General features: G+C 39.9%; 1 protein-coding gene across 3 annotated transcripts in view; it reads left to right on the top strand.

The window, feature by feature from the left end:
- Window positions 1–25,354, top strand: part of REV3L (REV3 like, DNA directed polymerase zeta catalytic subunit) — a 251,234-nt gene that overhangs the window by 153,442 nt on the left and 72,438 nt on the right. For all 3 annotated transcript variants that reach the window (XM_073337056.1, XM_073337055.1, XM_073337057.1), the window contains exons 13-18: window positions 5,337–9,543; window positions 11,023–11,996; window positions 12,623–12,705; window positions 13,604–13,729; window positions 20,130–20,322; window positions 22,643–22,754. In XM_073337056.1, coding sequence (XP_073193157.1) covers window positions 5,337–9,543; window positions 11,023–11,996; window positions 12,623–12,705; window positions 13,604–13,729; window positions 20,130–20,322; window positions 22,643–22,754 — 5,695 coding nt within the window. The remainder of the gene's footprint in view (window positions 1–5,336; window positions 9,544–11,022; window positions 11,997–12,622; window positions 12,706–13,603; window positions 13,730–20,129; window positions 20,323–22,642; window positions 22,755–25,354) is intronic.

Genomic DNA, 25,354 nt, shown 5'->3' with positions numbered 1-25,354 from the left:
AGTAAAACTACTTTAAAAATTACACCTTTTAAACAAATCCTTCAAAAATTGAGTTACTGCATGGAACATAAATGGTTTCCTGATCAGTGTACCAATCCTGGAAGATCTGACTGCCCTCAACTCCCAAGTCAGTGGGAGGGACGTGCTCTCAGCACTTTGCAGGAAATGACCCTTAAATACTGTAAATTGGCTTATAAGATGATTAATCATAAAAGGCTTATGGTTCTCCCAACTGTACCTTCCCTCTCCTGCCCTGCTTTTTTTTTAGTCTGAGTAAAGAGGGTCTTAAATTAGTCTTAAGGGAGAGGGTAAAGCTCATCCAGTTACCATAGGGATTTTTTTTAAAATTTGTTTGAAATGTTTATTATGCATACACAATATAGAAATTACTATTTTCATGAAACCATTTAGTCTGCCAGGATTTCACTGTAAGTATACTGAATTTAGTAAACTTGTGAAAGAATCCAGACTCCCTATGTACTGTTGTTCAGTTATATACCACCCATAATTAATGCAGTGTAACTCACTTTCAGCCTTCATTTCATTCAATATATTGCATATCTATATCCTGAAATTGCATGAGTTTAAAACTGTGTAACAGCAAGCAGGAACAAGTTAGCAAGGAAGAAGTTTCAAGTTTCAGAATTAAAAAAAAAAAAAATTCTCCCCCTTACCCTCATTACCTCTGCAAAAATAAAAAAGGTCTGAAATTACTTCAATTCATAGTGTGGGTAATGTGATTTTGATGATAAGAGAATATTTAAATACTATTTTCTACTTACTTTTAGTAAGGTGATCTATATATTATCTTTATATAAGTATATTGAACAAGGTAATGAAATATAAATAGAGAGAGAGAGAGAGAGAGAACAAATGCTTGGTTCTGTGGCAAAGAGATCCTAATATTAAGATGAAGTATTTGCTTTAGTTTTTTTCTAATAGTAGTCATTTTTCTTTAATGAGAGAGACAAGGTAGGTGAGGTAATATCTTTTACTGGACCAATTTCTACTAGTGGAAGGTTCAAGCTTTCAAGATACAGGGCTCTTCAAGTCTGGGGAAGGAAGCAGAGTGACACAAACCTTGTACCTTCCACCAACAGAAGTTGGTCCAGTAAAACATATTACCTCACCTGCTTGTGTTTCTCATATTCTGAGACCAACATAGAATCATAGAATATCAGGATTGGAAGGGACCTCAGGAGGTCATCTAGTCCAACCCCATGCTCACAGCAGGATCAGTCCCCAACTAAATCATCCCAACCAGGGCTCTTTGTCAAGCCTGACCTAAAAACTTCTTAAGAGGGAGATTCTACCACCTCCTTAGTTAACCCATTCCAGTGCTTCACCACCCTCCTAGTGAAAAAGTTTTTCCTAATATCCATCCTAAACCTCCCCCACTGCAACTTGAGGCCATTACTCCTTGTTCTGTCATCTGCCACCACAGAGAACAATCTAGATCCATCCTCTTTGGAACCCCCTTTCAGGTAGTTGAAAGCAGCTATCAAATCTCCCCTCATTCTTCTCTTCTGCAGACTAAACAATCCCAGTTCCCTCAGCCTCTCCTCATAAATCATGTGCTCCAGCCCCCTAATCATTTTTGTTTCCCTCCACTGGACTCTTTCCGATTTTTCCACCTCCTTCTTGTAGTGTGGGACCCAAAACTGGACACTGTACTTAGATCAGGCCTTACCAATGCCGAATAGAGGGGAATGATCATGTCCCTCGATCTGCTGGCAATGCCCCTACTTATACATCCCAAAATGCCATTGGCCTTCTTGGCAACAAGAGCACACTGTTGATTCATATCCAGCTTCTCGTCCACTGTAACTCCTAGGTCCTTTTCTGCAAACTGCTAGCTAGCCACTCAGTCCCTAGTCTGTATCAGTGCATGGGATTCTTCCTTCCTAAATGTAGGACTCTGCACTTGTCCTTGTTGAACCTCATCAGATTTCTTTTGGCCCAATCCTCTAAATTGTCTAGGCCCCTCTGTATCCTATCCCTACCCTCCAGCATATCTTCTACTCCTCCCAGTTTAGTGTTATCTGCAAACTTGCTGAGGGTGCAGTCCACGCCATTCTCCAGATCATTAATGAAGATATTGAACAAAACCGGCCCCAGGACCGACCCTTGGGGCACTCCGCTTGATACCGGCTGCCAGCTAGACATGGAGCCATTGATCACTGCCTATTGAGCCTGAGGATCTATCCAGCTTTCTATTCACCTTATAGTCCATTCATCCAGTCCATACTACTTTATCTTGCTGGCAAGAATACTGTGGGAGACCGTATCAAAAGCTTTGCTAAAGTCAAAGAATAACACGTCCACTGCTTTCTCCTCATCCACAGAGCCAGTTACCTCATCATAGAAGGCAGTCAGGTTAGTCAGGCATGACTTTCCCCTGGTGAATCCATGCTGACTGTTCCTGATCACTTTTCTCTCCTCTAAATGCTTCAAAATTGATTCCTTGAGGATCTGCTCCATGATTTTTCCAGGGACTGAGGTGAGGCTGACTGGCCTGTAGTTCCCTGGATCCTCCTTCCCTTTTCTAAAGATGGGCACTACATTAGCCTTTTTCCAGTCGTCCGGGACTTCCCCTGATGGCCATGAGTTTTCAAAGATAATGGCCAATGGCTCTGCTATCACATCCGCCAACTCCTTTAGCACCCTTGGATGCAGTGCATCCGGCCCCATGGACTTGTGCTCGTCCAGCTTTTCTAAATAGTCCTGAACCACTTCTTTTTCACTTGACAGAGGGCTGGTCACCTCCTCCCCATGCTGTGCTGCCCAGTGCAGTAGTCTGGGAGCTGACCTTGTTTGTGAAGACAGAGGCAAAAAAAGCATTGAGTACATTAGCTTTTTCCACATCCTCTGTCACTAGGTTTCCTCCCCCATTCAGTAAGGGGCCCACACTTTCCTTGACCTTCTTGTTACTAACATACCTGTAGAAAACCTTCTTGTTACTCTTAACATCCCTTGCTAGCTGCAACTCCAAGTGTGATTTGGCCTTCCTGATTTCACTCCTGCATGCCCGAGCAATATTTTTATACTCCTCCCTGGTCATTTGTCCAGTCTTCCAGTGAAGCTTCTTTTTTGTGTTTAAGATCAGCAAGGATTTCATTGTTAAGTCAGGCTGGTAGCCTGCCATATTTACTATTCTTTCTACACATCGGGATGGTTTGTTCCTGCAACCTCAATAAGGATTCTTTAAAATACAGCCATCTCTCCTGGATTCCTTTCCCCCTCATGTTATTCTCCCAGGGGATCTTGCCCATCAGCTCCCTGAGGGAGTCAAAGTCTGCTTTCCTGAAGTCCAGGGTCCATATTCTGGTGCTCTCCTTTCTTCCTTGTTTTAGGATCCTGAACTTGACCATCTCATGGTCGCTGCCTCCCAGGTTCCCATCCACTTTTGCTTCCCCCACTAATTCTTACATTTGTGAGCAGCGGTCAAGAGGAGCTCTGCCCCTACTTGGTTCCTCCAACACTTGCACCAGAAAATTGTAACATGGTTACATCATTATATTTTTTAATATAGTTTTGAGACACTGTGTTAATTGTACTAAATGGACTACAAACTTGAAATTGCAGATTAAATTCAAACTCTACAACACCGTATTTCTTAGTCTGAAATCTAGCTGGTTAGCATGAAATTCTTATTAATTACTTCCCTAGGGTGAAAAATTTGCCCTCCTATGCATGTGCACAAATCTCTATAAAATTAATGCAATTTGCATGTGCTCAATAAGGCAAGAATTTGGTTTTTAAACAGGGTTTTAAAAAATATATTTTCTGGAATGGTTTTGCATTTTAGAAATATATTTTAAAATAATCCATGAAGGGTTATGATAATATGTTGTGACAGTGCCTCATTGCATTGTAAATTTGAAAGTAATAGTATACAATCACAGATGAGAGAGAGGCTATATGCCTAGTATTTATTCCTTAACAGTAAATAATGACCCTTTGGCAAACTCTTCAATTATTTAGCTGATGAGGTGACTGGGCATTCTTCTCTTGAATAGAATGTGTATCCCTGTTGTTATCCTTTTATCTGAATAATAACCAAACAAATCCTTCATTGGATTTCCAGGATTTATGGAAATGCATGGAGATAGACACAGATCAATAAATAATACAAGTTGAAACAGGAGCAAAGCAAATGACTATAGCTAACATCTCAAAATCTGAAATTAAGCTTCTAGTGCTGAATTTATTAATCCTAATAAGCCTGATTTTCAAAGGTAGTGAGCATGTACAGCTCCCTTGACATCACTGGCATTGGTAGGTCAGCACTCCTGAAAATCAGGCCACTTGTATTTAGGTATCTGTAGGTGGATTTAGAAGCCTAAATTCTTCCTTTGGTTTAAAAATTTGGCATGTGTGTATTTGTGTAGTATTTAGGAATGACTGGCAGAATGGCTGCTGCACTAGTTGTTTAAATGATCTGATCTGGTATGACAACTCCTATGCTCATGTGAATCATAGTTAAGGCTGCAAGTCTGTCCTGGAGGTCATGGAAATCATGGATTCTGTGACTTTCCGGGACCTCCGTGATTTCTGCAGTGACCGATGCGGTTGACCCAGGGAATGCCTGAGCAGCTCGGGTAGCCTGTGAGCCAGCCACACCAGCCGCTGCTGGGGCAGTCTCAAGCCACCGTGCCCCTTTCCCCCAAGCAGCAGCAGGAGTTTGGGTGTGGGAGAGGGCTGAGGTAGGGGGGTGGGGTGCAGGAAGGGGTGAGGGCTCTTGGCAGCGCTTACCTCGGGAGGCTCCTCAGAATTGGTGACGTGTCCCTCAGCTCCTATGTGTAGGCATGGCCAGGTGGCTCTGCATGCTGCCTCCATCCTCAGGTGCCGCCTCCGCAGTTCTCATTGGCTGTGACTCCCAAAAAGTGGGAACTGTGGAGCCAGTGCTTGGGGTGGGGGCAGCACACAGAGCCCCCTGGCCGCCCCTACAGCTAAGAGCCTACCAGCCCCACCAAACCCACCCTCTCCCCCCGTCCCCTCCCTCCCCCCCGAGCATCTGCGGCACCCCTGGGCTGCCCTCTGCCCCAAAGCACCCAAGATTTAATCAGGATTTATAGTACAAGTCATGGACAGGTCACAGGCCGTGAATTTATATTTATTGCCCGTGACCTGTCCATTACTTTTACCAAAAATACCTGTGCCTAAAACATAGCCATAATCATAGTCATAACAATCTTGCCCATAAATAAAATAGGATTTTGATTTTTGATGGGAGTTATTTTCATAGAGGTATTTTTAAAATGGTTAATATCTTAAGATAGATATTTTGAAATGAGGGGAAAAAAGTAAAAATAATTGCTTTTCTTCCATTCCAGACAATCCTTTGAATAATGAAAGTTCTCGAACTCACTCCTCCATAATTGCAACAAGTAAAATGTCCGTAAAGACCTCGATGTTTCACAAAGACGCTACTACGCTAGAACCCCCATCTTCTGCTAAGATTACTTTTCAGTGTAAACACACAAGTGCCCTTTCTTCCCATGTTTTGAACAATGAAGATTTAGTAGAAGAGCTTTCACAACCAAATGCTGAAGCAAGACCTGATCTTTCAGTCCATTCTCTCACAAAAGAAAGCACTTACACTGCAAAATGTCCAACATCATTCAGCAATAGTGCCCATTCTGAAAACTCTCACAAGGAAAGTAATAAGAAAGATATTCTTCCAGTTTCTTCATGTGAAAATAATATTTTTGAATATGAAGAAGATATTTCATCAGTGAGCAGACAGATACCAAGTAGGAAGTACACCAGCATCAGAAAGGTAGACAAGGATGATGCCTCTTTTATGCATATGAGCTGCCACATTAGTGATAGTGTGTTGAGTAAAAACTCATTCAGTTTTTCAGAGCTAAGCCTCTCCAAAAATAAAATACCCTCTGAAGCAAATGAAAAATCCAGCAGCACAGGTATAAATAGCTTTTTCCCTTCAACGGTAACAGAAAGTTGTGAATTGGTGTCTTGCTCAGGAGGGAATCGAACTGCAGGGCATTCTGTTGAAAGTAGCACTGATGAAGAAGGAAGCCTTAATAAACTTAAAATTAGGTATGAAGAATTTCAGGAGCATAAGACAGAAAAAACAAGCCTCAGTCAACAAGCAGCACATTATATGTTTTTTCCCAGTGTTGTTCTTTCTAATTGTCTCAGCCGACCACAAAAATTAGCTCCTGTGACGTATAAATTACAGCAGGGCAACAGACAATCCAGGTTAAAGCTGAATAAAAAGAAATTGGGTCTTAGCAATCATCAGGAACCTGCAGATGTCAATGATGTTGCATCCATGAAGGAAAGCTGCTATACACAAGATGATGCTTGCAGTAACATTCCTGACAAGGACAGTGCATTACCTATTGATTTAGTTCAAGTTCCTCATGGTGCTTTTGAAAACAAAATGCCTGCAAATAATGCTAATTGTATTGATTGCCAATTTAGAGATGGATCCCTGGAAACAGAGCAGTCATTTGGATTATGTGGGAATAAATATACACTCCGAACTAAACGAAAAGTAAATTATGAAACTGAAGACAGTGAATCAAGTTTTGTCATGCACAACTCAAAAATTAGCCTACCTCAGCCCATAGAAAGTGGTGAAAGTTTGGATGGGTCTCAGAAATCTCGAAAACGTAGAAAACTCTCTAAAAAACTGCCACCTGTTATTATCAAATACATTATCATTAATAGATTTAGAGGCAGAAAAAATATGCTTGTTAAAATAGGAAAAATAGACTCTAGTGAGGAACAAGTGATACTTACAGAAGAAAAGATGAACCTATATAAAAAGCTTGCACCTTTAAAGGACTTTTGGCCAAACGTTCCTGACTCCCCTGCAACCAAATATCCTATTTATCCATTAACACCAAAGAAAAGTCACAGAAGGAAAGCAAAACATAAGTCAGCTAAGAAAAAAGTTGGAAAACCACAAAAAACAAGTAGTAAAAATATTAAAAGAACTTTATCTTTCAGAAAAAGAACTCATGCAATCCTTTCTCCCCCTTCACCATCTTATAACGCTGAAGCTGAAGACTGTGACTACCACTATAGTGACGTTATGTCTAAATTAGGTTTTCTCTCTGAGAGAAGCATAAGTCCAGTAAATGCATCTCCCCCTCGCTGCTGGTCTCCCACTGATCCAAAAGCAGAAGAAATTATGAATGGACTAGACAAAGAAGCTTTACTTATTAAGGGTCCTAATATGTACATCAGCAAGACTGTTAATTCCATTGTAGGAAAAAATAGTCGAGCAAAAACTCAGGTTAAGAAATGTAAAAAGAAATTTGCTACGGTAGCTACTAAGAAAAGGAACAAGATTAATCAGACTAATAAAACAGCAAATGATGGAAAGAAGAAACCTAGGACAAAACAGAGACAAAAAATAACTGAAAAAATGTCATCAAGAAAGCGTATGACATTTAAAGATGAAAAAGGAAATACTCGTTCTGCTGCAGAAGTTAAATTTGTGCTGAAACATCAAGATCTGCCTGAAATTACTCACAACTTTGGCAGCTCACAACCACTTCTTACTCAGAAAGATGTTCCTCTAACTGGCTATTCAACAGGACATCTACTATCAACACAGCTCCCCCCAACAGTGGATGTACAAGGAAATTCATCTGGCTATTTTCATCCATTGCTGGAAACTGATAATCCTGTGGGTTTGCAAGGTTTGTCTACTCCAAGAGAAAATCTTCATTCATCTGTCATTTCTGCTCCTGTGATACCTGGAAGGGAAATAACAAAAATAAACTCCCAAAGGTCTAAGAGTCAAAATGCTGTGTTTCGAATGAAGGAATCTAGTTTGAGTCAAAATAATATATTTGACCCATCTAACCACTCATCTCAGGTAACACAGAATATATGTAACTCTAAAGATAAAACATCTACAAAGACAGAAGAGATGATAAATTCACAGAATAGATACTTGTCATCAATTGGAAAATTAAATGAAACACATAGCTTTCCAGATACAATGAAGACAGATCAGTTACATACCACTAATTTTTTGCATTGTAAAGACAATAATCAGCAGCAGATTGTATGCTTACCAGAAGCATCAAAACATGCAGATTCTTATTCTTCTATACTTAAATCATCTGAGGAAAGCCATGGATCGCTTCAGTTGCCTAAGAACTGTTTTGTAACTTCTTTAAGGAGTCCAGTGAAACAGCTAAAATGGGAGCAAAAACAGGGAGGATTTATTTTTGATATGTCTCATTTTAAACCCGAAAGAATAAAACATCGGTCTTTGTCAGAAACCATCTCACAAACAAAAACTATCTCCCAGTGCAAAAACAGGACTGTAATGACCCCATCAGCATTCAGTGAAGGACAGTCTGGATTAGCTGTTCTAAAAGAGTTACTACAAAAGAGACAGCAAAAAGCACAACATGCAGGTATTTTGCAAGAGCCATTATCAGTTACACCTCAGATAAACAAAAGTATTTCTTGCTCTCCTGAACAGCATAAAGCAATTAAAAGATCACAGTCAGTCACATCACCAAGAAAGTCTCGCGCTCCCAGAAATACAAAACCTAAAGAAAAAACACCAAAACCTTTAAAAGTGGATTCTTCAAACCAGCATAACACTAATCAGATTGACCACTTTATATCTGATGACAGCCCTGGTTTTTTTTCAGACCCAGGCTTTGAAAGCTGTTACTCACTTGAAGACAGCCTGTCACCAGACCATAATTACAATTTTGATATTAATACCATAGGGCAGACTGGATTTTGTAGTTTGTACTCTGCAAGTCAGTTTGTCCCAGCAGATCAAAGTCTGCCACAGAAGTTTTTGAGTGATGCAGTTCAGGATCTTTTTCCTGGACAAACAGCAGAAAATGAACTTTTCGGTCATAACAGCCAAAAATCTGAGGAAGAAAAACATCGCTCTTCAGACCCAAGTACATGGATAACATCTGGTGCTCTAAGTCCTGAACTTTTTGAGAAAACCTCTATGAATAACAATGAGAACCATCGCCATGGTCAGTGGAGAAACAATGTTCATCCTTCAGCATCTCGAACTAGCTCATCAGTAGATATTTTCTGTACGCAACAGGCAGGGGACTATGTAAATGAGAAGTTCAAGTTGAATAGAAATCCAGTAAATAAAGAGGTATTTCTTAGCCTTCCACAGTCAAGCTGTTCAGACTTCATTCAAAGCTGCACTAGAAAAGAAACCACTTTTGAACCATGTCAGCCACTTGGTTCAATTAATACCTCTTTTACTTCCGTATTGTCTTCTCCGGATGGTGAACTCGTGGATGCAGCTTCTGAGGATTTAGAGTTGTATGCTTCAAGAAACAATGAAGGATTAACTCCAACTCCAGACAGTTCACCACGATCAACCAGTTCTCCCTCACAGTCAAAGAATGGAAGTTTTACGCCTCGTACTGCTCACATTCTTAAACCTCTCATGTCACCACCAAGTCGTGAAGAAATCATGGCAACTTTGCTAGATCATGACCTTGCAGAAACAATTTACCAAGAACCATTTTGCAGCAATCCTTCTGATGCACCAGAAAAGCCAAGGTAATTTGTCTGTACACTTTTATTACAAGGCATTTCTATATGTGTATATATATTTGTAATTCTGTTAAATCTAATTACATGTATTCCTAAAGCTAATTTTAGCTATATATAGGAATTTTTCACTCTCCGATGTAAAAGATTTGAAGTGATAAACTTAAATTCCACGGCTTTTGTTTTAACTCTGTAGTTAAATAAAATAGAATAATTGTCCTTCCCTTACCGTTATCCACTTTAATGCCACATGCCAATTTTGTTGTCCCTAAGATGATCAAAGGAGGAATGAGCTGACTACCTTCTCCTTGGGTGAAGGAAGACATCTGACCATGTGACTTGCTCTAGAACAGGAATAGTCAATTATTTTTTGTCAAGGTCCAAATTTCTTGGTCAAGGTATAGTCAAGGTCCAGACTCCAGAGAAACATTTTTCACACCACAATAGCAATAAAGATAATAAGTAAATAAAAAGATTTTGCAGTCCATTCAAAAGCGTCTGGTGGTCCATGTTTGGCCCGTGGTCCGCCTGTTGTCCATTCCTGTTCTAGAGATTAGAGCCATGAGGACTCTTCCTGGTTTTCATCTTGAGGACTGCTTGTAATTCTGACAAGTGCATAGATACCCAAACCTTTAATTGATGACAATTGTTGACCATGCTATGATGTATGCAAGTAGTGAAACTGGTCATACATTCACAGTGTACTAAGTGACGCTTCCTCACAATGCTGAAATTGTACGTGTGTTACCTTTACTACTTGTGTACTAAATGTACTAACAGCTGCTTCTTCCAGAAATTCATTGGCATTTTACATCAGGATCAGAAAGCTGAGTGGTCCTTCAGCTGTGATTCTTTAACCAAATGGGATTTCTACTTCCTTTCTGAAACTAGAATCATAGGATATCAGGGTTGGAAGGGACCTCAGGAGGTCATCTAGTCCAACCCCCTGCTCAAAGCAGGACCAATCCCCAACTACATCATGTTCTAATATTTTCTACTCCAAAACACCAAGCTACTGTCTTTGCAAATATATTATTACTGACCATTAAAATTTAATTTTGTTTGAGTGTGAAAAATGACCTTTCCAGTAGTTTAATAATACTGTACTGAACTACTCTCCATGATGCTAGAGACTCCAGTTTGTTCCCACATTCTTGAACTAATAGGAGTTGAGAGCTGTGTGGAAATGGCACGGTCTGTCTCTGAGGGAAAAGTGATTTCCTTTAGTGATTTCTCTTGCCGATTCAGGAGAGTGTTTGATAGAGTTTGGATGGAACTAAATCACTCCTCTTTTGAAAAGTTGATGATTGTCCTAGGATATTTAGTGTGGAAGATAAAAGGTAAAGCAGGTAGCATTTGGAAGAGATCCTTGGGGCACTAAGAGTGATTCAGAAACTCCCATCCCTCCACCAGAAAGAAAGAAAGGAGTTACTCTCAGTAGGTTTCCAATTTAGGGCAGAGTAATAGCTTAAAATATTCTCTTTACAGGGAGATTGGAGGACGGCTTCTCACAGTAGAAACTAGACTTCCAAATGATCTGCCTGAGTTTGAGGGAGATTTCTCATTGGAAGGACTACGCCTCTGGAAGACTGCATTTTCAGCAATGACACAAAGTCCTAGACCAGGTTCACCACCACGTAATTGTCATTCCATTGCTGGCAAAGGAGAAACTAATAGCCATAAAACTAGCGAAGATAAAAAAATAGTCATCATGCCGTGTAAATGCGCACCGAGTCGCCAACAGGTTCAGATGTGGCTTCATGCCAAAGAAGAGTATGAGCATGTCAAGAAGTTGCCTAAGGATCAGCCAGTTGACACTGAGAAAGCAGCAGAGAATTTCAGATCCATAGCATTGCCTGAAGATCAGCCTACTGAAGTAGTAAAAGCAGCTAAGAATTTCAGTTTACCTAGCCAGCAAGACAGCATACCTATTGTGCCTACAAAAGATGCTCCTGTTTCACAGGCAGATCCTACACCAACACAGACCAAGGAAACTTGTGATAAATATATTAATACTGTACAGATTTCTACAAATACCACAGAACCCAGTAAAACTCCACCTGAAAGCGGGACATTGCTGCTTGCTCCTTCAGCAATAGAACTTGATAAAGAAGAAGAGGATGATGATTATTATGTCAATTATAGTTCACCAGATTCACCAGTGCTTCCTCCTTGGCAACAAGCAGCATCCCCAGATTCCAAACCATCTAGTTTAGAAGATGCAGACTGGCAGAGTCAGAACATAATTTCATCACCTGTGGAAGAAAATGACACAGCACCCAGTGGGAATGTACAGAAACATGTCAAATATGAAGGTCGGGCATCCTTCAGCACATCTCCACTTCTGGTCAGAGAAGGTTCTGGAAATTCCGAATCAGTTTGCCTTCATAGCACACCCATTGTACAGAGAAAATGTCAAGAAAGAATAGCTGAAGCACTTGATTTTACTCCTTTATCAACAGGTAAATTTATTAATTAAGCCAGGTACAACAAGAAGAGGTACAAAAACATTTCGCGCAAATAATAGGAAAAGAGTTTAATATACTTTGAAATAATTGAAAAATAACCCTCTCTCTGCAGGAAGGGCAAGTTAAACATGTTTTTATTTTTGAAAGGGATCTATTTCACAAGTGTTTATCCAGTGAAAGTAATTATTCAATTATTAATTAAGATTTGAGTGTCAGAACACCTTAAAAATTGTGGTACTGTGGCTAGAATATGAATTCTAAAGTGATGGTTAAAACATGAACAACATAACTGAAATTAAATGTTGAGTATTTTTGAGTCATTAAGTCTTTTTTGTTTAAGTCACTGGTATGTTTCAAACACATACTTACTTTGAAATTAGAATATAAATATTAAATATCTTAAATTTTAAGACTGTCCAAGATAACTATATGTTTTTGTCTTATTATACAGTGCCATATAGTCTGTAAAACACACTAGGCTGTTCTTTGGACTGGAGGTGATCAATTTGTGCACGTTATAATAGATAGAAGAATTTTCTGTTTCCTGGTAGGTAATTCAGTTTTCTTAGAATATTTGGGGGAAAGTAAATAACATTTGCATTTGTTCTATGTTTTTACAGAACCAAAGATGCAGAAATTGAATCACAGAAGAGGAAGTAACTCTGACACTCTTCGAAGAGTACTTTTAACAACACAAGTGAAGGTAAATAAGAATTGGAAACAAAGATTCAGGTTTATTAAATTACATTTAAGTGCGCATTCAAGTTCAGATGCAAAAATAGTCCATGTGTCAAGATAAACAAGTACCTTTATTTCACTTGTACTTATATTTTGACCTTTTCAATTTTTGGAATTTGTTGAGTCTGTGATAAATCTCTATTTTTTATGGGCTTTCATTTTGTTTTTGCTGTTGTGATCTGGGAAATTATTCTTATCTGTGTGTGCGCATGTGTAATAAACACACAATAGACAGTAATCATGGTAACTAAATGGGAATTATAAAGCTACAAATACAAAAGGAAAAATGAGAGCAAAGTGATAAGCATATGTTATTTGATCACATCAAATCCTAAAATGTCTCTGTCTTTATTCATGTTATGATTTTTTTTTGTAAAAAATTGATCATTTCACACACAGTAAGAGTATGTCTCCACAGCAAAATAAATAATAATAATAGTAACTGATAGTGAGTCTCCGAGCTCAGGTCAACTAGCTGCCCGTGCTATGGGGCTAAAAATAGCCATGTAGACATTTTGGGCTCGGTCTGGAACCCTGGTACTGAGACCCTGCCGGGGTCTTATTACCTGGGTTCCAGCCTGAGCCCAAACATCTACGGTTACCCTGTGGTACAAGCCCAAGTCAGTTGACTCAGGCTCTGAGAGTTGCTGCTGTGGGGTTTGGTTTGGTTTTGTTTTTCTGCTGTGTAGATGTACCCTAACTCATTGTGTAGACAAAGGCTCAGTGAAAGTTTCCTTATAATTGTTGTAGAGGAGCTTTTAACTTTAGGTTGTTAAATAGGAAAACAGTCACCTGAAGAATGAAACATAAATATACTAATCTACAGATTTTCATCTTTTTGCTGCATATATTTCTTTCAATAGAATCAGTTTGCTGCTCTCAGTGCCCCAAAGAAAGAAACTTCTCAGATTGAAGGACCATCTTTAAACAACTCTTATGGTTTTAAAGTCAGTGTGCAAAACCTGCAGGATGCAAAAGCTTTACATGAGGTAACTTGCTGCAACACCAAACATGCATAACTTTATTCATGCTTTATACTTTTATTTAAGGAAGGAGGAGTTTGAAGGGAAAAATATTGTTGAATTCTATCCTTGTTAATCAGGGTTTGGTATTTCTAATTTTTAATAAAGCTTCTATAGTAATTTCTGTCTGAAGCTCTCAAAGTTCTTTCCTCCTAACAGCATTGAACTAAGTCCCACAACACCTTTTTTGGCAAAGTAAGTATTATTCCCATTTCCCAATAGAGGAAACTAAACTATAGATGTTCAAAGGACTCCTATTAACTTGAAATCTAATGAGTTAAAAGTAGTTTTAGATACTCCATAAACCCCTAAACCATCACTAATTTGGGTATTTTTAATGGTTTTTAAACTGTTTTTCCTCTTATCTATTGCTTTATGAGAAACTAAAAGAAAATACACAAAGTGCTGTCAAATGTACAAAGTAAACAAACTCAAAAGAGGGTAAAGGCAATAGTTTAACCTATCAGTTACTATAATCTTAGGTGTTGTGATAACACAAAAAAAATTGAGACTTTTTTTTTTACGTTAACTGTCTCCCTTTTATGGCTAGTCCAAGATTACAAAGGATGGCAGTTCTAAAACCAGGAATACAATATCCATAACCTGACTCTCAATCCTTTCTGTTAACCATTAGGCCACACTCCTCTGTTGAATTTTTATTTTTGCTATTGCCCTTACTGAGAATGAAAGGGTAAAGATCCCTATTCAGCATAGCATGTAAGCACATGCACACAGAGGTGTCAGAAGTTTACTTTGAATGGGGGCAGGATGTGGAGACATAGGAATGGGAGTGGAGTGGATGCTGTATATGGGGAGACTTGTGTGGACAGGGTGGAGAGGAACAACTCAAGACTCAGGGTGGTGCAGGGTTTTATGCACGTGTCTCTCGCCAGCTGCTGTGGGTAGCTGCTTCCGGCCCTGACCCAATCACCACAGTTCCTACCTGCTTCCCAGCCTGATCCCAGACACTGCAGCAGCCACTCTAGCCCCTCCATGTCTTGCTCTTCCTTCTGCCCTCTGTGTGTGTATGCAGTTTACAGGGAACATTGCTTCCCAGAATGTGTAGGAGTGTGACATGTGGGTCCAAAAACCTGGATCAGCTTACACAATATTTCTACTGCAGGAGCGCTGCCTGCCCCCAACCCCCATCCCCAGGTCCATCACTCCTTCGTACTTAACTTTAAGCAAGTGAGTAGTCCTCATGAAGTTAAAGTGCTTAAGTATTACCGTGAATTTGGGCCAAAATGCTTTTGAATGATCACTTAAGCTGAAATGTTATCACACCTTCAGCGTGTCCTTCAGAGTAGCCTCCTCATTCACCCTCCAACTTTTCTGTGCGGGTTCTACTGGGCTCTGTCTTTGGTCCCCTTCTCTTCTCCCTTGCCACGGTATCTCATAGTAATCTCTTCTCTAAACACAACTTCAAGTACTGGCTGTATGCTGATGGCTCACAGATCTACCTCTCTACTCCAGACCTGTCTCCTGTCCGAACTAAAATCTCGGTCTGTGTCACATTTCCTCGTGGATGTCCAGCCATCAGTTCAAAATCAACACAGCTAAAACAAAGCCTCTTTATCTTCCCTGCCAAGTCCTCCCACTAACTCTTTTCTTGATTACTATGGACCACACCACCATTCTGCCTGTCACTCAGGCCTGTAACCTGGACGTAATCTTCAATTTAGATCTCTCTCTAGGTCCTTACATCCTGGCTATGTCTAAATCTTGTCAATTCTTTCTGCATAACATCTCCAAGTATAGCCTTTCCTATCTATCCACAAAGTAAAACTCTCATCCAGGCTCTTGTCTTGCATCTTGATTAATGCAACATCCTACTATCTGGCCTTGACAAATGCAGACTTGCTCTGCTCATCTCCATTCAGAATTCTAATGCAAAGACCATTTTCCTAGCTTGTCACTTTGACCATATCATCCCTCTCTTTGCATTCCTTTATTGCTCCCCCATTGCATCAGACGTAAGCTGCTTGTATTCACTTTCACGGGCCTTCATAGTCAATCGCCACCCTCCCTATCATCCCATTTGCTCTTGAGCTGTCGACACTTGCCTCTGATTAACCCATTAATACAGCTTCCATCACCACTTATTAAATTTTCAAACAAACACCTTTGTGCTTTCTCTCATGCTGCCCCTCACATATAGGAGGCATTCCCCTGTGAACATCTACAAAACTGCCATATCTACCTTCAAATTCCTTTTCAGAACTCCCCTTTACCATGATTCTTGCAAAAAAACATTAACAATTAGGCCACTGGGGTGCAGAGACCTCTGCTTACTGTGCCAACTCCTTGTACTTCCCCATCCATTTGTATCTATCTGTTGTCTCTTGTCTTATTCTTAGTTTGTAAGCTTGTTGGGGTAAGGCCTGTCTCTTTGTTCTGTTTGTACAGTGCCTAGCACAGTGGGCTCCTGGTCCAGGACTAAAGTTCCTAGGCACTATGGTAACATATAAAATAACAATCCAGTCTCAAGATGGGGTTTTCTTCTGTTTGTAGGAACACAAATAATGTGACAATTAATTAAAATGCAGCTTGGTAGTATTTGAAAAATAATCAGTGTTCTACCCAAAAAAGTATCTTACAAGTTTTAAACTATTATATTAAATATTTAACTGCAGCATCCAAAATTGCTGGTAACTTTAGGAAATTTTTAATGAGTGAATTAAAAGCTCACAAAAGTGAGGAGCTGATAATGGCTGCTTAATTTTTAGTGTAAAAAGTTTGAAGCTTAATATACCCTAAAAATATTGTGTCAAAATTAAACAAACTATTGCTCCCTATTAACGATTGAGAGACCCTAATTCAGGGGCACTTAACCATTAAAGATTCCTCCTTTCATCATGCTCTAGTTCAATCAGAAGTTATGGGAATGATGCAGAAATTATTGAGTAAAATTCAGTGGCCCGTGTTATACATAGGGCCTTACCAAATACGCGGCCATGAAAAATGCATCACAGACCATGAAATCTGGTTTCCCGCCCATGAAATCTGGTCTTTTGTGTGCTTTTACCCTGTACTATATGGATTTCATGGGAGAGACCAACGTTTCTCAAATTGGAGATCCTGACCCAAAAGGGAGTTGCGGGGGGGTGGTCACAAGATTAACTTAGGGGGCTCACAGTATTGCCAGTCTTACTTCTGCGCTGCCTTCAGAGCCGGGCTACCAGAGCGTGGTGGCTGTTGGCCAGGCGCCCAGCTCTGAAGGCAGCGCACCGCCAGCACCAGCGCAAAAGTAAGGGTAGCAAGACCATACCATGCCACCCTTACTTCTGTACTACTGCCTTCAGAGCTGGGCAGCCGATCAGTGGTGGCTGCTTACTGAGGGCCCAGCTCTGCAGGCAGCAGCACAAAAGTAAGGGAGGCAATACCATACCAGGCCATCCTTACTTCTGTGCTGCTGCTGGCGGCGGCTCTGCCTTCAGAGCTGGGTTCCCAGCCAGCAGCTGACACTCTCCAGCTGCCCAGCCCTGAAGGCAGCACCACTGCCAGCAGCAGTGCAGAAGTAAGGGTAGCAGCACCGCAACCCTGCCTACAATAACCTTGTGACCCCCCTGACCCTTCTTTTTGGGTCAGGACCCTACAATTACAATTACAAATGTGAGATTTAAATAGCTGAAATAATTAAATTTATTATTTTTAAAATCCTATGACCGTGAAATTGACCAAAATGGACTATGAATTTGGTAGGGCCCTAGTTATACAGAATGTTAGACTACATGATCATAATAGCCCATTCTGGTCTTAAAATTTATGACTATATGAGGAGTAACTTGTCTTTATCTATACAGTAGAAGCTTTTTTAACCGGCATGCTGGGGGAACAGGGGTTGCCGGTAAATTGAAAATGCCAGTTAACTTAGAGGGAGGGGTTTAGAATGCTGGGGGAGGATGCGGAGCAGGGGCATAGGAGGGGCTGTAGGGCACAGGCTCTGGGAGGGAGTTTGGGTCCGGGACGGGGATTGGGGCATAGGAGAGGCTTGGGGTGCCAGACGGGGGTCGCACTCATCTCTGGGGGCTCCTTGCAAGTAGCTCCCCGTCCCTGGTGCTCCTGGCAGAGGCGCAGCCAGGCGGCTCTGCAAGCAGGCACACTGCCTCCATCGGCAGGCGCCGATCCCTGCAGCTCCCATTGGCCACAGTTCCCAGCCAATGGGCTGGGAGCCGCAGAGTCAGCCCTCGTGGGGGGGGACGGAGGCAGCGTGCCTGCAGAGCTGCCTGGCCACAAGCCCCCTCCCAGACCCAAACTCCCTCCCCGAGCACGCTCCACAGCCCCTCCCGTGCACCCTGCCAGCCCCACACCAACCACACTATAAACTGGACTTTCAGTGCAGATCAGAAATGCCGGTTTATAGAGCTTGCCAGTTAGTGAAGTGCCGGATAAAAGAGCTTTTACTATATAACTTCTCCTGGTGATTCTGAGCCACTAGAAATCTGCCAAAAACTCTGATAAATTCTGTGGAAACTTTTGGAAAATGTACAGTCCTGTCACCAAGATCTTCACCAATAGAGCTTCTAAACTCCCGATAATCTTCTGGGTTTTGTTCTCTTTAACTCCTATGTTGAGCTCTAAAGAAGAACAAAAATATCAAATATTCAGTTATTTGCACCTTCAGATCATGCGTCTTATTTTGATGGGAATAGCTTTTGAAACTTATCAGACAATACATAAAACACATTTGGTGGATGCTAAATTACTCTACTATTTAGGCTAAACTTGATATTTAAATTGTCATTACTCAGAAAGCCAGAACTGTTTTATTTCAAATTTAGAAGGATCATAACCAGAAGGGCTAGATATTTAATACTGCACAAAAAGTATTACCAAAAAACTCAACAATCCATTTTGATTCAGTAAATTGTTTAACTTTCTTACTGAAAAAGCCCAATACTTCCACTTTAACTGATGATGCATGAGGTAGGACTCAGGAGGTAGCCGGACCCCTGAGCAATATAGTGCACTGTCTTGATGACTGGTAGAACCACAGTCAGTTTCAGCTTAATTTTAACTTTCACTTTTAGAAAGTAATTTTTTGGTTTGGAGGAAAATATTCCAAATGTACTGTTTTCCTGAATCCGTTGACAGACTGATACTGTAGCTGTATCTGCTTAGTCCAGATTTATATATCATGCCAAACCATTGTATATAAGTACTAAGAAGCATGATACATTAATTTCAAAGACATTGAGAAAAGAGAGGAAGAACTGTGTTTGGAGCTTTCCCTCTTCTCACCCACCTCCAGCCTTTTGCTACGCTTCCTTGTCCTGATCTTTGCATAGCTGCTAGATTCACTTCAACTCCAGTCCTCTGGTTCTTCCATACTCAGTTTTTTATCCCCATAATCTACAAACAAGCAAACTGACTTTTGTACTGCTTGAAATGACCTTCCGTTATAAAACAAAGGAGTACTACTACCTGTGTCTTCTCATATTCTTCCCCACACGGGCACTCCCTGTGCAACAAGGGATGCTAACTATTGTGCATTCTAGGAAAAACAAAACAAAACAGGATTTCGTTTCTTCCTTAAAACTTCTAAGCTTTGTTTTCTTTTTTAAAAGCTAGATTCCCACCTATATGGGATAAGCAAGGAATGTATTAACAAATACCCACATTTCTTTTTTCAAAATGAAAATGTCATTTTGCAGAGAAAATGGAAAATACAAAAAATGGAATAACCCTAAATTCATGTTATAGTGTAGGATTACCAAATCTTTGTATGTCCATTGACCAACTAAATGGAAAGATGTTCTTGTGGTCCTGGGTATTTTGTTTAAGACTCTGTCACAATTTCTCTGTGAATTTTTTCCAAATCACTTAATCTCTCTATGCCTGTTTCCCCATCTGTAAAAAATGGAGCTGAGGTGGTACTGTGTTGCACACAAATGTTGAGGCTAAATTCAATACGATTTGTAAAGCAGTTTGGATTCTATGATGAAAAATGGTATGGAAGTGAAAAGTGTTATAATTTAATATTATGGATTATGTAATTTTCATGTTCTTGGTGCTGCCATTTGAAATGTTTAATCAAGACTTAAAGGACCAGGAGAACAGTACCCATTAGAAAACAAACATTCAATATGTAAAAATTATTCCAAGTTGGTTTACTTAAAAATACAGTTGTCTACTGGTAACCTTGCACAAAACAATTAATATTTTTTTAAAAACATTCTAAAAATTTAGGCTTAGTCAGCTGTTTTTTACCTCTTATGTGTAAGTAGTTTTATATAAATGTATTGGACCCTTGCTTATAATGATTTCATTTATATGAATAATCTGCTTCTTTCAAAACTGTGTGAAATTTAATTGTTTGAAAAGAGCCACAAAATATAAACTTGTACTTGGGTTTTCTTTGATGTAGGTCCAAAACCTTACACTCATCAGTATGGAGTTACATGCTCGAACCAGACGAGACTTGGAGCCAGACCCTGAATTTGATCCTATCTGTGCTTTATTCTTCTGCATCTCATCTGACACAGAACTGCCAAATACTGATAAAAGAGAAATCACTGGTGCTATAGTGATTGATAAAGACAGAACAATCTCAAGCCAAGGTTCCTATTTTTTTTTTCTTAAGAGTACTTTGCCAAAATCTGTATCTTGTAAAAATGAAGCATTAGCAAGCCATGATCAAATATGGTTCTATAGTATTGTTTTAACTCATTTAATTTTCTCTTGTGAGTATTGGATGCAAGGCTATATTAAGCATAGGTAGAGTTTTCCTGCTTATATCTTCCTATGAACCATCTCATAGGTTGTAAACCACAGATATGATACATGTATGCAGTAGACCTGTGTTTGTGTACTCCTGAGCAAGCTCCTGCAGTGTTCTAGAGGTGTAAAGAGGAAAATTTGCCTTAGTCTCCTGCTGAAATTGCTGGCTAGCTACAAATAGAAAATGTTAAATCAAGACAGTATGTTTAATATTTTACTTAAGGGTTATATTTGTGGTTTTATCTGATCCTTTTAGGATCTAAACAGGGGCCCTTATTGTATTGTACCTTTTTGGCTTTGTTTAGACCAGTGATACTCAACCTGTGGCTCTAGAGCTGGATGTGGCTCTTCATGGCCCTACAGGCAGCTCTCGCAATGTAGGCATCTGATCGGCGCTCCACTCTATCAGGCAGCGCGGGGAGCACTGAGCAAATGGACCGGCAGTGTGGGAGTCGCTGAAGTTCCCCCTCCCAAAGGGGGAAAGAAAAGGAGCTGCTGGGATTCCCCCACAGGTAAGAGTAGAGATCACCTCCCACCCAGCAGCCGGGGGGCAGAATGGGGAGAGACCACCACTCCTTCCCAGCAGCCAGGAGGGGATGGAGAGAGAGAGAGTGTGCTGCTGGGAGAGGGGATGGTGGGTCGTGTCATGATGTGTCAATATATGATGATGATGTGACACTGCATCATCATCAGACATTGAGGAAACATCATGACACAAAGATCACAATGTCGGTACTTGATTTTAAGGTGCTCTGCAACTCCATTTAATGGTGAAGTGGCTCTCCAGCTGTTAAAGGTTGAGTACCACTGGTTTAGACTATTAAAAAAAGTCCTGTTTCTTTTAAGATTTATTCTGGGGAATTAAAAAAAAAAAAAAGTGGCATTATAGCTGTATATTAAACCACAAAATACTGTCTAACAATAAAGGCATAGCCCAAAACCTACCAATAAAAAGGAAATTTAGTCTTAAGGCAACAGTTCCATCCTTCACCTGCTTCTTTAAGATATTGCAGGAATTTTATGGGTTTAGGTGAAGTCCCTAATATTACTTTTAATGTAGCTTATTCTGGTATTTGTTTCTTTGTTAGTATTTTTAATTAACTCCATTATTGTACTGAGTGAGAGTTGTCATGAGAGACTGTTATGGCGCATTAGGAACTGCTCTGAAAAATTATGAAGAAAACTCTGTGAATAAGACTAGTAGTATATTGAAAAATCAGACATACTGATCTGCAGAATTTATTTAGTGATAAAATGAGGTAGTTCATTTAAATGTTGTGATAATCTTTCTTCCTTTTTATTGTAAGTGCTCTCACTGTTTTCTTAGTGAAGAGCTTGTTGAGCTCCTTGAGGAGTGACTTGAGACTGAGCTGCACATCATTTTACATTATTGCATTTTAAGTGATAGCCTGTATTTTAATTAATTCTGAAAATGCACAGAATTATTTTTTGAGCTAATGTGGACTAATGTATTCATCTTTTATCAAGCTCCTTTTAAAACTCCAGTTGATTGGTTTAATCAGAGATGTTATGATCTGTTATGTAAGGGAATTTTGAAGACACAGTTGTTGTTCTGCTTCATTACACTTCTTCTCTAATTGGTTATTTTTTATTTCCTCGAGTCAGTGGGGGTGGGGTTGGAGTTTTAAAAAGTATACTGTGTTGTATAGGGCTTTTCATATGCAAAGCACTTTGCAAAGAACGAGTCTAAACAAGTGTAATGTAGTTAATTAAAATAGATATTTTATGTGAAGAATATAGAACATAAGATGCAGTACAGTTCTTTAACATTTTTCTTCAAATATAGTTCTTAGCCTGACTGTTGTGGATGTAAAATGCTAACATTGTTCCTTGGGTCAAATTTGTTCATCTTTGGGAATTTCTAGAAAATTCTCTTCTTCATGGAACAATTTGCAAAGTGAAAAAATGGAAATCTTGTGCCTAAAACCCACCTTTGAGAACAAAAATAATCCAGAGAAGGATTAATTGTATTAGTAATTTTTAATCAATATTAAGACAGATATGAATGTACTTTGTAGAGGCAGAAATTATTTTCTCTGTTCAAATGATTTGAGTTGTATGTTTTATTTTAAAGAATAAGAGAGACTGGAGTAGTGGAGTTTGTCCTAAAAATTAATGATTATTTCACTTGTTTTCTAGGTAGCAGAGACCAGGCCCCTTTGCTCACAAGATCTGGAGTTACAGGACTAGAAGTCACTTATGCTGCTGATGAGAAAGCTCTTTTCCAGGAAGTAGTGAATATTGTAAAAAGGTAGCATATCTGTGTGTTCTGCTTTTATTTTTCAGGCATGGTACAGCAGATTTAGTTCTTTCAGCCCCTGCCAGTCTCCCAAGTATTGATTGTTATTGTCTTTCCCCAAAGGCTCATTTCTAGAATGGACAAGCATGGTGGTCTCTTGAATAAAAACATCTGGTTTTCCTTTCCTCTTATACCAGGCATATAATAAGAGCCTCTTAGTTAGCTGAGTTAAAGCCCCGAACCTAAACACTCCTATCAGTAATCCTGTAAATTTATAACCTTTCCTCTTAATCCCACAATCCAGTATACACATTTCAGTCTTGAACTCTCAAAATATTAGATATTACGGTGATGAGAACTATAGAAAACCTCAAGATAGGAAGACGTTTTTGCAGGTTTTTTGTGGCAAAATACTTTCCACACAGAAATTTATATGGGTACATGAGCATAACCTGTAGATAAAAACTAGTTTCCTGACCCATAAATTTGTCTTCTCTGAATGGGAATCCCTTGTTCTATTAGGCTTGGAAAACTGCAGGGTTTTTCTCTTCCAAGTTTTGAACACCTGCTTTACAGCATCCTCTGGTGCTGTAACTTTGGAACTGCAGGCACATCTCTCTGCAAGGCCCAACTGCCAAAGCTGCGAAAGTCATAGTCTCAAGGAAAAATAAGCAGACTAAACCGTGAATCATCTGGCTGGAGTACATGCTGAAGACAAAATGTGTACTAGGCAGAGTACATTTGCAATTCTCTCTCTCTCCAACCAGAAAACCTCTGAGGAGAATGACATTGACCAACCCCATGAAGCCAGAATACAAAAAGAGTTGCTGAAAGCAACCAACATAGGGTGGGTCCTGACAGAGCAGCGGATACTTGTTCAGAGAAGACAAACTTACAGGTAAGGAAACTAATTTTATCTTTATCTTTCTTGGAAATCAGGTGCTCCATCTGCCTTGGGAAACCACTGGAAGTAGCAAGCCGTTTTAAAAGAAAATCCCCCAAGAAATGGGTGGAAATTTAAAAAGAAATCAAATGCCAGCATGTAAACAACATATCAAAGATATCACAGCAGTTAGAAGTTTTGCTTTATTCATGAAGATCACCATCAATGGAAGACTCAACATTTGTACATCTGAAGGCATCACTGGATGAAGAAAGGATACTGATTTTGTAGTGCTTTTTGAAGGAATGTACCAACAACCAGATAGCTTGCCTGGCAAATCTCTTCATAAGAGGCTCTGTCTCTTTTACTATAATGTGCTAGTACACCTGTTGGAGTCAGCAACTTATCCTCAGAAATTGCTTTAGGTAATTTGTATTCCTCGAAGATTACAGACTTAATCCATATATATATATAGAGAGAGAGAGAGAGAGGACTTTGATGTCTTACACTATTCTTCTTAGTCCCACCTTTCACCTGTATAATACCAGTAGGGCATCAAACTTTCTGTAGGTGTAGTTCTGTGCAAATAGAATTTTACCATTTAGACACATCCTTTGTGTGCATCTGTTTTCTCTTTCAGCGTGTGTAGACTTTGGGCAGAAAGAGTATAAGAATATTGATAAGGTTAAATGGAAGTCCGTGGGGTTTTTATAAGCAAAATCAGCGGCTAGCCTCAATTACTACTTTGAGTCGGGGGAGTAAAGGTACTTAAGCAGGAATTTTCTTGCTGATGTGATCACTAAAAGGAAGGTGAACTAAGATTGGCAGACAGAAGTTTCTCTTGGGGCTCAAAAGGAGCTTTAATGAGAACACTTAGTACGGGGAAAATTTTCAAAAAGTCTTTTGTTGCCAGTGTTAGAGAGTTTTTCTGCTTAGTGCACCACAAACACCAGATTCTCCTGTTGACCTGGTAAGATCAACTGATGAAGGATTTCCTGCAGTTGAGGAGGAAATCAACCAGATCATATTCTAGGAAACGTTACTGTTCAGGATCCAGGGAACAACTCTCAGAGATTCAAGATCTGGGTGAGATAGAAGACTTTTGTGAATTAATTTCTAAGAAGCTGATAAAATCCCTGGCTGGCATACTGACCTTTGCATTAGTCTATGGAACTATAGCTACTTTGGACCAAAATGGAATAATCAGTATGACTGCACATTTCTTCTTGTTGATCTTTCTGACTTTCTCTGTAGAAGAGCATAACTCTGGAGACCAGACAATGAGAATGACAGCACATCTGTTCAGTAGGCTTGTGGGTTGTCACTGCCAGGAACCAAAATTATTAACTTCCTGGTGCATTGGACAGAAAACAAATCTACTTGTGGGAAGAACCGTCTCCAAACAATCAGGGACTTACTAGTTCAGCTCCCAGGTCCATCCCGCAGCAGTGGAGCCAACTGGCTGATTTCTTGGTCTTACTCCAGATGTATGTGACATTGAGGGAGACATCCAGATGTTCCAAGTGCAATGGAAGTCGTCCAGACCTCTGTTTAGGATTTTGTTTCTTGTTCTGCCTTGGTGATTGAGCCACAGTGGTTTCATCACTTTCCACTTTCTACATGGTTGGTTATGAACTCTGGAAGAACATATCAAAGAAAGCTGACTACTACATTCCCCATCATTTGCAGATCCACGGCATTGGTGCCAGGCTAGGACTCCCTTGCGGGG

Source organism: Lepidochelys kempii, chromosome 3, assembly GCF_965140285.1.
Source record: "Lepidochelys kempii isolate rLepKem1 chromosome 3, rLepKem1.hap1, whole genome shotgun sequence".
NCBI lineage: Eukaryota > Metazoa > Chordata > Testudines > Cheloniidae > Lepidochelys > Lepidochelys kempii.
The sequence above is the reverse complement of the archived record's forward strand: the minus strand, read 5'-3'. Positions and strand labels throughout refer to the sequence as shown.